At 41.6% G+C, this 18,698-nt stretch overlaps 2 protein-coding genes across 6 annotated transcripts in view; both read right to left on the bottom strand.

Annotated features, from left to right (window-relative positions):
• The window catches only part of Otud7a (OTU deubiquitinase 7A), a 323,763-nt gene that overhangs the window by 151,742 nt on the left and 153,323 nt on the right, over nucleotides 1-18,698 (bottom strand). The window lies entirely within an intron of this gene.
• Hmgn5b (high mobility group nucleosome binding domain 5B) lies at nucleotides 12,315-14,270 on the bottom strand. Its single transcript, NM_001134706.2, has one exon. The coding sequence runs from the start codon at nucleotides 14,173-14,175 to the stop codon at nucleotides 12,886-12,888; it is 1,290 nt and encodes a 429-aa protein (NP_001128178.2). The 5' UTR covers nucleotides 14,176-14,270; the 3' UTR covers nucleotides 12,315-12,885.

Below are 18,698 nucleotides of genomic sequence, written 5' to 3'. Positions count from 1 at the left end.
AATGGTTGGAACTGGAAAATATCATCCTGAGTGAGCTAACCCAATCACAGAAAGACATACATGGTATGCACTCATTGATAAGTGGCTATTAGCCCAAATGCTTGAATTACCCTAGATCCCTAGAACAAACGAAACTCAAGACGGATGATCAAAATGTGAATGCTTCACTCCTTCTTTAAATGAGGAAAAAGAATACCCTTGGCAGGGAAGGGAGAGGCAAAGATTAAAACAGAGACTGAAGGAACACCCATTCAGAGCCTGCCCCACATGTGGCCCATACATATACAGCCACCCAATTAGACAAGATGGATGAAGCAAAGAAGTGCAGACCGACAGGAGCCGGATGTAGATCGCTCCTGAGAGACACAGCCAGAATACAGCAAATACAGAGGCGAATGCCAGCAGCAAACCACTGAACTGAGAATAGGTCCCCCGTTGAAGGAATCAGAGAAAGAACTGGAAGAGCTTGAAGGGGCTCGAGACCCCATATGTACAACAATGTCAAGCAACCAGAGCTTCCAGGGACTAAGCCACTACCTAAAGACTATACATGGACTGACCCTGGACTCTGACCCCATAGGTAGCAATGAATATCCTAGTAAGAGCACCAGTGGAAGGGGAAGCCCTGGGTCCTGCTAAGACTGAACCCCCAGTGAACTAGACTATGGGGGGGAGGGCGGCAATGGGGGGAGGGTTGGGAGGGGAACACCCATAAGGAAGGGGAGGGGGGAGGGGGATGTTTGCCCGGAAACCGGGAAAGGGAATAACACTCGAAATGTATATAAGAAATACTCAAGTTAATAGAAATATATTTAAAAATAGCACCCAGAATATTTAGAGAATTCTAAAAATAGAAGAAAATAATCATCCAAGTAGAAAAAATGACCTAAAAGAATAGGAATTTTGAAGGCACAGAAAAAATAAGTAAAAAAGAAAAGAAAAAAAAACCTTGAAATTTCTCACTGAATCAAAGCGTATAAAATTCACAAAGCTAATACTGTGCCTACTAGTCATCAGCGCCTGTGGAGCCAGGCTCAGGCCAGTCATGTGGCTTCCTACATCCTGCCTCTCTTTTGTTTGCAGTTTTACCTAGAGGATTTTTCAAAGCCCCTTCTCTCCTCATTCCACTCAAAGGTCCTATTTGGAGGAAGCTGCTGTTAACCCAGCCTCCAGCTCAGGGCAGTGTCCTCTGCTCCCAGGCTAGACTCAGCATCCTGCCTACCCGAGGGTCCCAGCTCTTCAAAGATGCCTAAAGGGTGGCTGAAGTCTGAAGGCTGTTTCAGTCACCTTCTCTCATTCCCTGTCAGGACAGGCACATGGAGGATGGCTTTCTCTCTTACACATACTAACAGTCTTAGGGCAGGTAGGTTTCCAGACAATGGACTGGGTTCGTACACTGGCCACTCAGGTTGCCCCTGGATTAATATGGCCCAGGCACCTTATATTCTGGCCAGGTGCCCACTTGTTCCTCAGGCTGCTGGGACTGACTTTTGTTTCTAGTTCTCAAATGGAATCCAACTCTGTAATGTGTGCTGGCTAAGTTTTCAGGAAATCTAAATTCAGAAAAAGGCTAATGGCTTCTGGGAATAAAGAGTAGGCTCGCTTGGAGCCGTAAGATGTTGGGAGTCCAGAGTGCATCTGGGATGAATTATGTAGAGACCCAGAAAGCTGAAGTGCTTCTCAAAATCCCATGTCCCTAAAGACAAAGCCAGGAAAGTTGCTATTGATTTAAAAAGTTTGGGTCTGGAGAAAACTGAGCATGGGGATGGGGGAGGAAAGGTATCAGTCAGCATCAAAGCAAGGATGATGTGTGTACTTCAGTCCTGGAAAGACAGAGTTACAAAACCCATGCCCAGCACTGAAACAAAACACAAGTTGTGAAGACCCAGGTTCATTTCTAAAGAGCAGCTTGGCTGGCTGGGATAGGCACACCCCAAAGACACTGCCTGTCAGGAGACTGGGGCTGCCTCTCTCAATGCTGCAAGGTGAATGGCAGGCACATTCCTGGGCCTATGAACACAGTGGGCCATCCAGGAGTTCTGGTAAGAGCAGATTTCTGACCTTAGTGCTTACATTACAGTTCCCCTTCCCCCTAGTCCATATACTCCACACAGGTCCATCCATATCTGGGGGTGGGGGCCTTCAGCGCTGCTCTATACATCCCTGTGTTATCATAAGATTTGGACCACTTCAAGGGTCCCAGTGAGAAAGACAGGAACAGAGGCCTGAAAATGCTCTAGGAACCCATAGATTATCACTGTTCCAAGATAACACTATTCTAAAGGCTTTTATCTGAGCTACAGATAAAAGCAAGGCCTTGCTGCTAGGAAATATTAGCCACCAAATAAATAAACAAGTAGGTTGCTCAGGAAAGAGGAAGGGTACTGCCTCACTGACCACACAGAAACTCTGGTGCCTGGTGGTGGCAACAATGGCTGGCCTCCTGACATCCTGCTTATACCCACCTCCACACTGTATCTTACTTTCACAAAGAATTTGCTGTATCTTTCTGCCTGATCCCCTCTTTATCTATCCAAGCGCTTATCTACTTCACATCAGCAGAGAAGCCTCAAGTCCTACTTCTCCCAGAAGTCTTTGCTGATCATTCAATCAGTGAACAAGACTATCTGGTTTTCTGTATTTCTCTTTATTCCAGGCAGCGCTTGAGTGTATGTTGAGGCTGTCAGCACGCTGTGCAACAGAGCTCAGCAACGGACTCCCTGTCTGACTGGAGTGCAGCCTCCTTTGAGCATAGCACCCTAACTGTCTGGCCTCTGGCAACCATGATCTAACTATTTACGAATTTATTCTCTTTTGATTCTGCACATGAACAAGGTCATGTGGCATTTGTCTTTTAGTGCCTGGCTCATTTCACTTAATTTAAAAGTTCATCTATGCTACAAATGGCAGGATTTCCTCTGTTTCAAGGCTGGATACTATTTACATATACCATAGCAGCTCTCCCCCCTCTCCACACGTGTGTGCACTCGTGCACACACAGAGTTTTTGATGTATTCATTTTTGTATCAACCCCACATCTTGGTTATTATCAATAGTTTAGACAAAAATGTGCTCACTTCCTTTGTCTATACCAATAATGGAGTTGTAGGAACAAATGGGAGTCCTATGTTTAGCTTTTTCAAAAATATCCAAAGTGTCTTCCATAACAGCTAAACTAATTCATACTACCAACACCAGTAGGAGTAGGTTCCCTCTTCTTTATATTTTCTTTAATATTTGCTGGTTTTTTGTCTTTTTAAAAATAATAGTTGCTCAAACAGGTGTGAGAATGTATTGGTATCCTTCTTCCTTTTTTCCTTCTTTCCTTTCTTTTGTTCCTTTCCCATTTTTGTTTGTTTGTTGTTTTCTTCCTTCCTTCCTTCCTTCCTTCCTTCCTTCCTTCCTTCCTTCCTTCCTTCCTTTCTTCTTCTCCTCTTCCACTTCCTCCTCCTTTCTGAGTAGCTGTGCCTGTCCTGGAACTAGCCATATAGATCAGGCTGGCTTTGAACTCACAGAGATCTACCTGCCTCCCAAATTCTGGGATTAAAGGCACGTACCATTACTTCCTGGCTGAACACCTGCTTTTCTAGATGCAATGGAGTAGAAATAAAGGGAGGAGCAGACCTGGATATTAGTAACTGCACTGCCTCTTGCTCAGTACTTATCACAAGGATATAGAGTCTAAAATATTGAGGGTAACCCAAGTCCAGGGAAGCCACTTGCTGTCCCTTGCCTCAGAGGACAAAGGACTTTTCATGGAGAAAGATGCACATGCTTATTCCTTAAATACAAGAAGGAAGAGAAAAAAAATCAAAGGGACCTGGTCCCTGCACTAGCTGGGTGCCTCAGTTGAGGCAGGGGCATTTCAGCATGTATGCAGCTATGTGTCATACTATCCGATGGAGAAGATAATACAGAGGGAAGGCTAGATGCAATCACGGGCCAGGCAGTTGGTGGCTTGTTCCTGATGGAGTCACTGCACATATAGGGAATGGGAAAAGATTTGGTGAAATCTAGTATGGATTCTACAAAATAGAGAATGGAAAAAGAAGCAGGTAGAAGTCACAAGAGGCTGAAGACAAGGAAGCAGGATGTGCTCTACGGTACCTTACAGAGAGCTCGTGTACAGAGAGGTAGCAAGTGCGGTGCTCTGAGGCCTGAGACCAGCAGGGGAATTTAAGAGCTCATAATGGACACTGCAAACTGCCCACATCGGGCATATCAGAGTCAAGGCTTCCCTATGTACAAGCATCTGCAGAGACAGAAGGAAATGGTGCCTGGTGCCTTGTAGCTCATCCAGTTTCCACCAGTCTGCCATTTTCACGACTTTCTTGTGAAGATAAAGCCAACTGAATTTCATTGACTTTCTCATCCATGTCCTGCCCTGGGACCCCATATATTCTTTGGCTGGTAACATTTGTCTTAATGTGCCTGGTTTATTTCACTTGCCCTTGGTGGACTCTCCACCTGCAGCAGTTCCCGCATCTGATGGAGAGATGGCTGCAGGATGCTCTTGACACCACGGAAGACAGAGGTTGAGGAGGCTCAGGCTTAGGTGTGCCCAGTGGGTGAATTTGAAGAGTCTTGGGTTTGATTCAGATATAGCCAAATTCTGTAGGAGCCATTCTCACTCCTTCATGGCAGTCCTGTGCAACAAGTGTCAGCTAGCACCCGAATAGCACCTGTCCTACCAAGAGGGCAATCTGCACATTCCACACAGCAAGTCAGCTAGGATCTGCACATCAGCTAGCCTTACTGCTTTGGTGTACAATGCTGTATCCAGCTGTGAAGGCATTGGCTACTTGATTCCCAGGATGTCTGATGCTGTGGAGGGCTTTTGCATGGTGTAAGGCTCTTCATTCATAAGCAATCAGGAGTATGCTACTGTTATCCCCAGACAGCATCGCCTGCCTTTCACAGCAGCAGCCAGCAGTTCTCTCTTTCTGAATCTATGGACATCCCTTCCTTCTCTTGCCAAAAGTGTTTTCTATCTCACAGTGGTTTAAATTATGATGTGATAATTATGTCTTATTCAAAATGATTTTTCTTCCCTGTATTCAGAGTGAAAAGTGTCTATGATTTTCTGTTCTTTTTGACCCAGATGATGGTCACATCACATCTAATCAACTGCTACATGTTTTACTCTAGTGCAGTGGAATTCACTAAGTGTTCATAAATTTTACTTATTGTTTCCCTAGATTTGTTGTTCATCCTCAAGAAGACCACTGATGTGGTTTGAATGAAAACTATAGCCTAGAGGTTTATGTATTCAAATGCCTAGTCTGCAGTGCACAGTGCTGTTTGGAAAGGTCGCAGGACCCTTAGGAGGTAGTTCTTAGATGGAGGAAGTGAGTCACAGGGGGCAGGCTTTGAGCATTTATAGGTCAGGCCCCCATCCCATTACTTCTCTGCTTCTTGACTGTTGTTGCAATGTGACTCAGTGGCTTCTTGCTCTTGCCTCATGTCTTTCCTGTTGGCACCATAGCTGCATCCCCACTGGACTATAAGCTAGCACACACCCTTGTTTTCTTTAAATATATTCTCATTAGTTCTTTGAGAATTTCATATAATGTATTTGATCATATTACCCTAATTTCCTCCCTAATCTACCTCGTTACCTCCTTCCCAAGTATGTGGCCTTTTTCTTTAAAAAAATTAACCTATTGACTCTATTTTGTGCTATCTGTATACTCCTGGTTTTGGGGCCATCCACTGGAGTGAGGTCAACCTACCCAGGAGCCACATCCTTAAAGAAAACTGACACCTCTTCCTTGAGAAGTTACCAACTACTCATAGCTCTTTGGCTAATGGTGGGAGCTCACGAACCCTTCCCCACTCCATGTTAGAAAGTTGGAAGGCTTGCACTTGTGTAGATAACCACATATGGTTTGAGTTCATGAATATAGTGGTTCTATCATATCCAGAATATACTTTTTCTCTCCTACCCTCCCTGACTTCTAGCTCTGAAAATGTCTCCATCCCAGCCCCCTTTGTGATGGTCCCTGAGTTTGGGGGGAAGAACTGTGATGGAGCTGACCATAGCAGAACACAGCACTGACCCACATTCTGTGCATTTGGCCAGTTGAGAAACAATCCCTTTTCCTTAACATGCTTATTGTCCAGTATTTGACTGCAGCAACGAGAAAAATAATAGTACACCTTCCACTATTGCTCCCTCTGCTTCCTGTCTGGGTCCCAATGCTCACCTTCTCTATGACCTTTCCTTCCAGCTGGTTTTCGACATGCTTGGCCTGGCTTGCCCCTGTAACTGCCTCTTCTCCTACTGTATCACCTGGGTAATTCCTGGATTCTTCTGGAACATCCTGTCTTCCTTTTGAAGACAGAAATAACAGTGCCTATCAAATAGCTTGCTAGAAGGAGCTAGTGAGAATACATAGAAGCTGGAGGGCAAGGGCTATGAGAGTAAATTCTAGAAGGCCTGGGATTGCCTGGATTTCTTTCTTGAAACAAGGTCAGTATGGGCACAATGTATGAAGCACAGTGATCGATGCTGCTCATGAATCCAAGGTGAGCTTTCGGTGCGTTGTGCCAGTTTGTCAGCACTGCTCATTGACAGCTATGAAGATAGCTTTTTTATGGTGTCTAGAACTTTGCCGGCAGTGTATAAAGTCAGAAGTGGATTTGTTGTGATGCTGTACCTACCTGAGCAGTAGAATATGGGCAGCCCAGTCTGTGACCCCATTTTGACAGCTTATGTCAGTGGATGATCCTGAGAGGGAAGTCACATTTGGTACATCCCACAGAGGTAGAAGAGTAAGAAGGAGCCTGTGTTAGGCTCTGTGCTCATAATTACTGAGAGGAAGCTTTGCTGCTGTGCAGGCCCTTACCTATACAAGTGGTGCTGTATTATGTCCTATCTCAGCAACAAACTATAGCATTGTAAGCATTGTGGATCAGGTCCTGCCCTGTGTGCCTTTGTTAGCATTAGAACTTGAGTGACTACCACTGTTAAGAGTGATACTATACCTACATTTCTTTTCATACACTCATCAAACACAATTCCGTGTTGAATTGTTTATGAATATTTTCCCTTCCTCTGCTCATCACTTAGCTCATTCTGTGTAACCCACTGTGCTTTAACAAAATCTGAATCTTGTCCTTACCACATGACTGAGATAATGGCCACAAAATCACCACTTTCTGAGGACTGAACTGGCTTTCAGCTCCCAGTTAACATGCTGTTCATGACTACCATCTCAAGCTGGTCTCCAGTAGTCCTTCGGTTTGGGGATACTCTGCATCTTATACTTCTGATGTTTGTCTTCCTGATCCCTTTTATTCCCACAAACTAGCAGTATTCCTCCCAGTTCCTTATGTTCATTGATAGTTAATAATCACCTATGTTCTAGTGACTTCTGTCTTTCTTTTGTCTTGTTCTCTTCTTCTTCAGTTCATGTGCTGCACTTCTGTCCACTTGTAGACATCACTGACTCCTCAGACTCATTAAAAGCAAACCCACGTGGTGGAACATCGACTGCTCTGGAAGTCAGTAAAACCCGACAAGATTTCTCCTTGCTTTCTTCCTCCTATCCTCATGGCTCCCTCAGGTTTCTCCCTCCCTTTATGAGCCGCTCTCCATCTCTCCAGTCGATCCTCTTTTTCCATTTCTCTCACTTAGCACATTTCCCCTATCCAGGATATTATGAAGTGTCCTGACATCTAGGAAATGGCTTTCTGCAGGAAAACCTACACATCTTCTTGGTGTGGCCTTCATCAGATCACCTGATTTCAGGTACACAAATTCAGTTTAGTCATGAGAAAACATCAGACAAACTCAAAGGTCATTTCACAAAGTAATTGATGAGTACTCTTCAAAAGTGTGAAGGTCAAAAAAGGTATGGGAAGTTGAGGAACTGTCACAGCTTGGAGAAAACCAAAGGGACATGGCAACCCCATGCAATGTGGGACCTGGGCTGGATCCCACAACAGGCAAAGGACGTGGGGAGGAATAGGTGAAATGCCAACAGCACTGTTAGTAGACACTATAGACACTGTAGCACTGTGCTGGTGTTAATTTCTGGGATTGAGCTATTGTGGTTCTGTAAGGCAGTAATGTTCAGGAAGACCAAAAACAAAGTGGAAATCTGGACTCTAAATAAGTTTTCTTTAAGCCTAAACTTATTTAAGATAGGTTTGGTGAACTTGGCATGGTGACACATGCTGGCAAACCCAGCACTCATGAAGCTGAGGCAGGAGGATCACTGAAGGTTAAAGGCTGGCCTGGTCTATATAGGTGAGTTCCAGGAGACCCAGGGAGACCCTGACTCAAAAGAATTACTAAGCTGATAGAAGGCTACACATATTATAGAGACCAGTCATAAAAGAGGGTTATCACCACACTCTACAGATATCAGAAAGACAATAAATAGCAAGTTAATGAGCACCTTATACACATGTTTAATAATTTAGTGCAAACAGAATAATTTCTTGGAAAGCCCCACATTCTCAATTCATTCAATGTGAGACAGATAATTTATAGACTAAGACTATAAGAAATCAAATTCAGAATTTAAAAAGTCCCTTAAAGAAATGTGTAGGCTTACACAACTTCACTGGTGAATTCTATAAACATCTAGACAAGAATTAGCAACACTTTCATACAACCTCTTCCGGAAAACAGAGCAGAAGTGAAGATTATCACACTTCCATAAAGACAATATCACCTTCCTTCCAGAGCCAGATAGATTGTATATGCATTATAGATTCATAACTCTCATAAATATAGACTTAAAAACATTTAATAAATATTAACTAATAAAATTCAAAATTGCACAAAAATAATTACACATTGTGATCAAGTGAAATTTATTTTAGGAATGCAAGGGTGGTTCAATTATTTGAAAACCTGTTAGTATAACCCACCACATTAACAGAGTAGGAGAAGAATGACTTGAGCATATAATTGACACAGAAAAAAAATGTGGTCAACTTAACATCTCTGCATGATAAGACTTCTCTGAAAAGTAGGAATAGAGAAGAATGTTCTCTGTTTAACAAACAGCTTAAATGCCCCATATTGACCTTGTAGATAATGATATTTAAGCAGTGCACTTTACTTCTAAGATTGTAAATAAGACAAGGATATCTCTTGTTCTCACTCTGATCTGAGTGCTGGAAATTCTAGCCAGTGTCAATACATAAGTGAAAGGAATGAATGAATGAATAAATAAATAAATAAATAAATGAATAAACAAAGTACTTATTAGAATAAAAGGAATGAAACAATGCTTGTAGGTGACATAACACTCAGTGTAGTGAATTCACACAGAACAAAACCTCCCAGAAGTAATTTGCAAGCACAGCAAGGTCATAAGATACAGGGGTGCAGACATCATCAATTGTATTTCTCCATATCATTGCTAAACAAAACTAAGTACTTAGTTGTAAGTCTGAAAAAAGAGATGGATCTTGTAAACTGGACACCATAAAGCAGGGTTGAAAGAGAGTAGACATAAGTAATACAGAATACATTGTTCAATAGATTGGAAGAGTCAGTGTGCTAAAAGACTTCAACATTGCTCAAACCAACAATTAGATCTAGGGTAATATTTTTTTTTGGATAGAGTCAACTATATTATAACATTTACATAAAAAGCAGAGAAGCTATAGTATCAAAATAAACTTGAAAGAGAAGCAAAGTGTGGTAGAATACAATGTAGATAAAAATACAGAGCCTAATAACAGTTTGGCATTGGTTGAAAGTGGATATTTTATTGTTAGAACACAACAGAGAATCCCCTTTAGACAAATAAGAATAAGTTAACTTTATTTTTGTCTTTCAGGAAATGGTAGTCTTTCAAGGTTTTTATTAGTTAAGAATTCTGAACTACAATCTGCTTTGATCATATTCACCCCTTCCTCAACTCTTCCCCAACTCTCCTGTTCCCTATCTACCCAGATTTGTGTCCTCACCACCCTTAGCCTGTCAAGAGCAGTTTGTGTTGTCCACTTACTCCTGGGTGTATGATCTTCCACTGGAGGATGGTCTCCTGAGCAGGGCTCTATGTACTCTTAAAGAAAATCAACTCTTATTCCTCTGTCAGCTTATACTTACAAATAGCTCCTTTGCTCACTCTCACCTCAGTCCATGCTGGGGTTTGGTCTGCCTTGAGCTTGCACGGGTCTTATACATGCTGTCTCAATTGCTACAAATCCACACAGACCACCGTTGCCCTGTGTTAGTAAGACACTGCTTCCATGCAGTCTTCTAGCACGCCTAGCTCTTACGCCCTCTCTGCTCCCTCTCCTACAGCGATCCATTTGTCATAGGGATAAAAGCAATTGATGCCCAAATTGTTTGCTTGCTAACATACAGTGCTGGAGCAAGTGGATAAGTACGGTAGACTTTAGTCTTACACTGTACACCTGCATGTGTGTGCACACACACAAATACTATGTACAGTATATGTACAAAATTGAAATAAATCATAGATTTATGTCTTAGTTATGGTTTATATTGCTGTGATAAAACACCATCGCCAAAATCATTGTGGGGAGGAAACGACTTATTTCATCTTACAACTCTCAGGTCATACGGGGAGTAGGAGGGAAGTCAGGACAGGAACTCAAGGCTGGAACCTGGAGGCAGCAACGGAAGCAGAAGCCATGAAGAAATGCTACATGCCAGCTTGCTCATCTTGCTTGCTTATTCAGCTCAGGTTTTCTTATCCTGCTTTCTTATCAACACACAGTCACCTACTTAGTAGGACGGAACCTTCCCACATCATGCAGCAATCAAAACAATACCCTGCACACTTGAGTATGGACAATCTGATGAAGGCATTTTCTTGGCTAAGAATCTTTTTTCCCAGATGACTTTAGTTTGTATTGTGTGGAGAAATCCCAACCAGCACAACTTACATGTAAAATATGATCATAAAGCATTTAGAATTTCAACAGGAGGGGACGTTAGAGATGCAGGATTAGAAAGGGAGTTTCGCTTAGACTTAATACCTGGAAGCAGAGTAAACAATCATCTTGAGTGCACCAAAATTTAAAAGGCTCATTCTGAAAAGGTGGGGGATGATATTTTCCAGTCCCCTCCATTTGCCTATGAATTTCATAAAGTCATTGTTTTTGATAGCTGAGTAATATTCCATTGTGTAGATGTACCACATTTTCTGTATCCATTCCTCTGTTGAAGGGCATCTGGGTTCTTTGCAGCTTCTGGCTATTATAAATAAGGCTGTGATGAACATAGTGGAGCACGTGTCTTTTTTATATGCTGGGGCATCTTTTGGGTATATGCCCAAGAGAGGTATAGCTGGATCCTCAGGCAGTTCAATGTCCAATTTTCTGAGGAACCTCCAGACTGATTTCCAGAATGGTTGTACCAGTCTGCAACCCCACCAACAATGGAGGAGTGTTCCTCTTTCTCCGCATCCTCGCCAGCATCTGCTGTCCCCTGAGTTTTTGATCTTAGCCATTCTCACTGGTGTGAGGTGAAATCTCAGGGTTGTTTTGATTTGCATTTCCCTTATGGCTAAAGATGTTGAACATTTCTTTAGGTGTTTCTCAGCCATTTGGCATTCCTCAGCTGTGAATTCTTTGTTTAGCTCTGAACCCCATTTTTAATAGGGTTATTTGTCTCCCTGCGGTCTAATTTCTTGAGTTCTTTGTATATTTTGGATATAAGGCCTCTATCTGTTGTAGGATTGGTAAAGATCTTTTCCCAATCTGTTGGTTGTCGTTTTGTCCTAATAACAGTGTCTTTTGCCTTACAGAAGCTTTGCAGTTTTATGAGATCCCATTTGTTGATTCTTGATCTTAGAGCATAAGCCATTGGTGTTTTGTTCAGGAAATTTTTTCCAGTGCCCATGTGTTCCAGATGCTTCCCCACTTTTTCTTCTAGTAGTTTGAGTGTATCTGGTTTGATGTGGAGGTCCTTGATCCACTTGGACTTAAGCTTTGTACAGGGTGATAAGCATGGATCAATATGCATTCTTCTACATACTGACCTCCAGTTGAACCAGCACCATTTGCTGAAAATGCTATCTTTATTCCATTGGATGGTTTTGGCTCCTTTGTCAAAAATCAAGTGACCACAGGTGTGTGGGTTCAGTTCTGGGTCTTTAATTCTATTCCACTGGTCTATCTGTCTGTCTCTGTACCAATACCATGCAGTTTTTATCACTATTGCTCTGTAGTACTGCTTGAGTTGAGGGATAGTGATTCCCCCTGAAGTCCTTTTATTGTTGAGGATAGTTTTAGCTATCCTGGGTTTTTTGTTATTCCAGATGAACTTGGAAATTGTTCTGTCTAACTCTTTGAAGAATTGGATTGGTATTTTTTTTTCTTTGTGGAACTGTTTTATTATGATAAATCCAGCAAAACTTTGTGCATACACATATAGTCAAAACTGCCCTCCTGAAATAAACATTCAAATTTCTTCAAAAATGAAATTAAAATTTTATATTCTTTCCAAGCTACTAATACAGTTATATTTGGTAATGGCAATCCTAACTCTTGGCATTACCTGAAAATAGTTGACCTTCTTTATAAAAGCAACCTAGAGAACTACAGCAAAGTTGTGCCAAACTCTTTCTTTTGGAATTCTCTTACTCTGCAAAATTACCACGTATAAGAATAAAGTTGAAACTCAAAGATTTAATACATAACTTACACACAATGAAATTCACAAAGTTGCAAGTATACATTTCCTATTTTGCACTACTATAATCACAAAATGTATAAAGGTGTCATGTTAGGTATTTTGCAACTAATAACTGGTATGATGATGATCTGAGATTGAATGATGCTAAAGAAAAGCACTGTTTATAAAATATCTGATAAAAATATTTATCTCTATTAACATTACAACAGGAAGGTACGTGTTACCAAATTATGATCTCACAGAGGGCAGATCTAGACAGTGCTCACAGGCTCCCCTTTCTCTCCATCTTCTTTGAAGTCTTTGTTGTCAGCTTCTTCTTCCACCTCCACCTTGTTTTCATCATTCCCTTCTGCAGCAGCCTCTTGCTCTTCTTCTTCCTTTCTATCCTCGTTTCCGTCAGCCTTCTTTTTTCCGTCTTCCTCATGCTGACCTTCCTTTCCGTCTTCCTCATGCAGATCTTCCTTCCCTTCTTCCTCATGCAGATCTTCCTTCCCTTCTTCCTCATGCTGACCTTCCTTTCCGTCTTCCTCATGCAGATCTTCCTTCCCTTCTTCCTCATGCAGATCTTCCTTCCCTTCTTCCTCATGCAGATCTTCCTTCCCCTCTTCCTCATGCAGATCTTCCTTCCCTTCTTCCTCATGCAGATCTTCCTTCCCTTCTTCCTCATGCAGATCTTCCTTCCCTTCTTCCTCATGCAGATCTTCCTTCCCTTCTTCCTCATGCAGATCTTCCTTTCCGTCTTCCTCATGCAGATCTTCCTTTCCGTCTTCCTCATGCAGATCTTCCTTTCCGTCTTCCTCATGCAGCTCTTCCTTTCCTTCTTCCTCATGCTGACTTTCCTTTCTGCCTTCCTTGTTTTCCTCTACTTTGCATTTCCCATCATCCCCCTCAGTTTCCTCTTTCTGTTGTTCTTTTACTTCTTCCTCTGTTTCAGCTTCCCCCTCATCATCTTTCTCTTCTTCCTTCTTCCCATCACCTCCTTTGTCATCTTCTTTTTCCTTGTCTTCCTTCTCTTCATCATCTTTGGCCTCCTTTGCGTCTTCGATTTCAGCTACATCTGGTTTCTCTTTTAGGCCTCCTTCCCTTTCCCCATCTTCTCCCTCCTCACCTGTATCTTCGTGCTCTTTTTCATCTTCATCTTTCTCCACATCTTGAATGTTTGCTTCTAGCTCATCATTTTTGCCTTTTGTTACCACTGCTTCTTTCTTTTCTCCTCCATCTCCTTCAGTGTCTTCATTTATCTGTTCTTTTACTTCCTCAGTTTCCATTTTAGAAATGGGTGCCTCAATAATTTTGGCTTCTCCATTTTCAGCATTTTCCATGTTGCATTCTCCTTTAACAACTTCTGGCTTGGTTTCAGGAATTGTTGTGGCACCTGCATCTTTGCTTTCTTCCACGACATTTGTGGTCTTCGTTTTCCTTGAAGTTGATGCTCTTTTAGGTTTCAACTCCGGTGTAAAGGGCACAGGCATAGCAGACAGTCGAGCCGATCTTCTCTTTGGCTCCTGGCTCGCATCACCTGCAGCCTTTCTTTTGGGCATTGTTGCAGCTCTCCGTAGGAGATCCTTAGGCAGGAGGGAAAAAAAGCCGAGAGGAGTCTCTGCCTGACTGCTCCGCGAGCGACTGAGTTTTCAATCTGGATTGGTATTTTTATGGGAATTGCATTGAATCTGTAGATCGCTTGTGGTAAAATGGCCATTTTTACTATATTAATCATGCCAATCCATGAGCATGGGAGATCTTTCAATCTTTCAATTTCTTTCTTCAGAGGCTTGAAGTTCTTATCATACAGATCTTTTATTTGCCTGGTTAAAGTCACACCGAGGTATTTTATATTATTTGGGACTATTATGAAGGGTGTCGTTTCCCTAATTTCTTTCTCGGCTTATTTCTCTTTTGTGTAGAGGAAGGCTACTGATTTATTTGAGTTAATTTTATACCCAGCCACTTTGCTGAAGGTGTTTATCAGCTTTAGTAGTTCTCTGGGGGAACTTTTGTGATCACTTAAATATACTATCATATCATCTGCAAATAGTGATATTTTGACTTCTTCTTTTCCAATCTGTATCCCCTTGATCTCCTCTTGTCTGATTGCTCTGGCTAGAACTTCAAGAACTATATTGAATAAGTAGGGAGAGAGTGGGCAGCCTTGTCTAGTCCCTGATTTTAGTGGGATTTCTTCAAGTTTCTCTCCATTTAGTTTAATGTTAGCTACTGGTTTGCTGTATATGGCTTTTACTATGTTTAGGTATGGGCCTTGAATTCCTATTCTTTCCAGGACTTTTATCATGAAGGGGTGTTGAATTTTGTCAAATGCTTTCTCAGCATCTAATGAAATGATCATGTGGTTTTGTTCTTTCAGATTGTTTATATAATGGATCACGTCGATGGTTTTCCGTATATTAAACCATCCCTGCATGCCTGGGATGAAGCCTACTTGATCATGGTGGATGATTGTTTTGATGTGCTCTTGGATTCAGTTTGCCAGAATTTTATTGAGTATTTTTGGGTCAATATTCATAAGGGAAATTGGTCTGAAGTTCTCTTTCTTTGTTGGGTCTTTGTGTGGTTTAGGTAAAAGAGTAATTGTGGCTTCATAGAAGGAATTTGGTAGTGCTCTATTTGTTTCAATTTTGTGGAATAGTTGGATAGTATTGGTATGAAGTCTTCTATGAAGGTCTGATAGAATTCTGCTTAACTTCGGTACCTGGTATCTGTCTAGGATATTGTCCATTTCCTGCAGATTTTCAAGTTTTGTTGAATATAGGCTTTTGTAGTAGGATCTGATGATTTTTTTGAATTTCCTCTGATTCTGTAATTATGTCTTTCTTCTCATTTCTGATTTTGTTAATTTGGACACACTCTCTGTGTCCTCTCGTTAGTTTGGCTAAAGGTTTATCTATCTTGTTGATTTTCTCAAAGAACCAACTTTTGGTTCTGTTGATTTTTTCCATGGTCCTTTTTGTTTCTACTTGGTTGATTTCAGCTCTGAGTTTGATTAGTTCCTGCCTTCTACTCCTCCTGGGTGTATTTGCTTCTTTTTGTTCTAGAGCTTGTAGGTGTGTTGTCAAGCAGGTGACATATGCTCTTTCCTGTTTCTTTCTGCAGGCACTCAGCGCTATGAGTTTTCTTCTTAGCACAGCTTTCATTGTGTCCCATAAGTTTGGGTATGTTGTACCTTCATTTTCATTAAATTCTAAAAAGTTTTTAATTTCTTTCTTTATTTCTTCCTTGACCAGGTTATCATTGAGTAGAGCATTGTTCAACTTCCATGTATATGTGGGCGTTCTTCCTTTATTGTTATTGAAGACCAGTCTTAGTGCATGGTGATCTGATAGGATGCATGGGATTATTTCTATCTTTCTGTATCTGTTGAGGCCTGTTTTATGACCAATTATATGGTCAATTTTGGAGAAAGTACCATGAGGTGGTGAGAAGAAGGTATATCCTTTTGTTTTAGGAAAATATCATCCTGAGTGAGGTAACCCAATCACAGAAAAACAGGCATGGTATGCACTCATTGATAAGTGGCTATTAGCCCAAATGCTTGAATTACCCTAGATGCACAGAACACATGAAACTCAAGAAGGATGACCAAAATGCGAATGCTTCACTCCTTCTTTAAAAGGGGAACAAGAAAACCCTTGGCAGGGAATAGGGAGGCAAAGTTTAGAACAGAGGCAGAAGGAACACCCATTCAGAGCCTGCCCCACATGTGGCCCATACATATACAGCCACCCAATTAGACAAGATGGATGAAGCAAAGTAGTGCAGGCTGACAGGAACTGGATGTAGATCTCTCCTGAGAGACACAGCCAGAATACAGCAAATACAGAGGCGAATGCCAGCAGCAAACCACTGAACTGAGAACAGGACCCCCATTGAAGGAATCAGAGAAAGTACTGGAAGAGCTTGAAAGGGCTCGAGACCCCATATGAACAACAATGCCAATCAACCAGAGCTTCCAGGGACTAAGCCACTACCCAAAGACTATACATGGATTGACCCTGGGCTCCAACCTCAAAGGTAGCAATGAATAGCCTAGTAAGAGCACCAGTGGAAGGGGAAGCCCTTGGTTCTGCCAAGACTGAACTCCCAGTGAACGTGATTGTTGTGGGGAGGGCGGTAACGGGGGGAGGATGGGGAGGGGAAGTCCATATAGAAGGGGAGGGGTAGGGGTTAGGGGGATGTTGGCCTGGAAACCGGGAAGGGGAATAACAATCGAAATGTAAATAAGAAATATTCAAGTTAATAAAGAAAAAAAAAGTGGGGGAGCTACCAGTTGAAAGCATTTGCTGTAACCTGTCAGCTGTGCATGTGGCCAAGGGCTGCTAAGGAGGCCACATAGAGACTTGACTTCTCAAAACCCCACAGCAAACAAAATAAAATGAGAAGAAGCACAGAGATCGAAGTCACTGAAATATTATGGCTAGCAAGTAAGCACATAATAAAATGTTAAGCATCGTTGGGCACAAGGACATGCAAAGGAAGACAAAAGGAGTATCACTGCGCACACACTAAAGACAAAAGTAAACACTTGTGTGCTGGTACACATCCAGGGAGTAGGTCACTCACACGTGGACTTGTTCTAACACTCAGTTCTTACAAGTTGCTGGAGAGGGTCACCCATGCAACAGTGAGTTTCTATTATATCATTGATAGTGAGGATTACAGGGAGCAGGCATGGATGCTGTGGACTTGTGTAGCACTCTGTGCTGGTGTAGTTGTAGATAAGTGGCTCACATTCTGGCTATACAAAATGAAATCAACAGTTTCACAGTTTCTCAGAAAACTAAGCATGCAAATATCTCAAAAGATAGTGACTGGTTTAATGGGCAGTTATACCACAAAGGGAGCCTATGTGTACACCAACGCTTGCACAGGAGAGTTCAAGGCTAATTCTTCAGAGCTGAACACTACCTGAACTCATTAACATGAACAATGACACCAAACTAAGGCACAAAATACTATGAAAAACTACCAAGGAGGGAAAAGTGATAAAATTTTGATTTCTCAGTCAACTGGATGAATATTCAGAGAAGTGTACTAAATGTAAAAAAGCCAAATGTTTATTTATTGTATGATTATATTTATATGAGACTTTTAATTACAAAAGGTTTCCCTTAACTTTCCCTCTGCACACTCTACCATGTACCCCACACTCCTCTCTTTAAAATTAACAATTTCTTTTTTCACTAATTATTATTATAAGCATATTCATACGCATTCCTCCATATAACCTGTTCACGATCTGTTCAGTTTATAGAATGGTACTGTATGTATGTTTTCAGGGTTAACCATTTGTCCTTGTTACATGTTGGAGCATCTTTTGGGTATATGCCCAGGAGTGATATAGCTGGGTCCTCAGGTAGCACTATGTCCAATTTTCTGAGGAACCTCCAGACTGATTTCCAGAATGGTTGTACCAATTTGCAATCCCATCAACAATGGAGGAGTGTTCCTCTTTCTCTACATCCTCGCCAGCATCTGCTGTTGTGGGAGTTTTTAATCTTAGCCATTCTCACTGGTGTGAGGTGAAATCTCAGGGTTGTTTTGATTTGCATTTCCCTGATGACTAAGCATGTTGAACGTTTCTTTAGGTGCTTCTCAGCCATTCAATATTCCTAGATTGAGAATTCTTTGTTTAGCTCTATACCCCATTTTTAAAAAATAGGGTTATTTGATTTTCTGGAGTCTAACTTCTTGAGGTTTTTTAAATATATATTGGATATTAGCTCTCTATCAGATGTAGGATTGGTAAAGACCTTTTTCCAATCTGTTGGTTGCTGATTTATCCTAATGACAGTGTCCTTTGCCTTACAGAAAGCTTTTTATGAGGTCCCATTTGTCGGTTCTTAATCTTAGAACATAAGCCATTGGTGTTCTGTTCAGGAAAATTTCCCCAGTGCTCCACTATGTTCATAGCAGGCTTATTTATAACAGCCAGAAGCTGGAAAGAACCCAGATGTCCTTCAACAGAGGAATGGATACAGAAAATGTGGTACATCTACACAATGGAGTACCACTCAGCTATCAAAAACAATGACTTCATGAAATTCATAGG

This window comes from Rattus norvegicus, chromosome 1 (genome assembly GCF_036323735.1).
Source record: "Rattus norvegicus strain BN/NHsdMcwi chromosome 1, GRCr8, whole genome shotgun sequence".
In the NCBI taxonomy this organism is placed as follows: Eukaryota; Metazoa; Chordata; class Mammalia; order Rodentia; family Muridae; genus Rattus; species Rattus norvegicus.
This window is presented reverse-complemented; position numbering and strand designations above follow the sequence as displayed.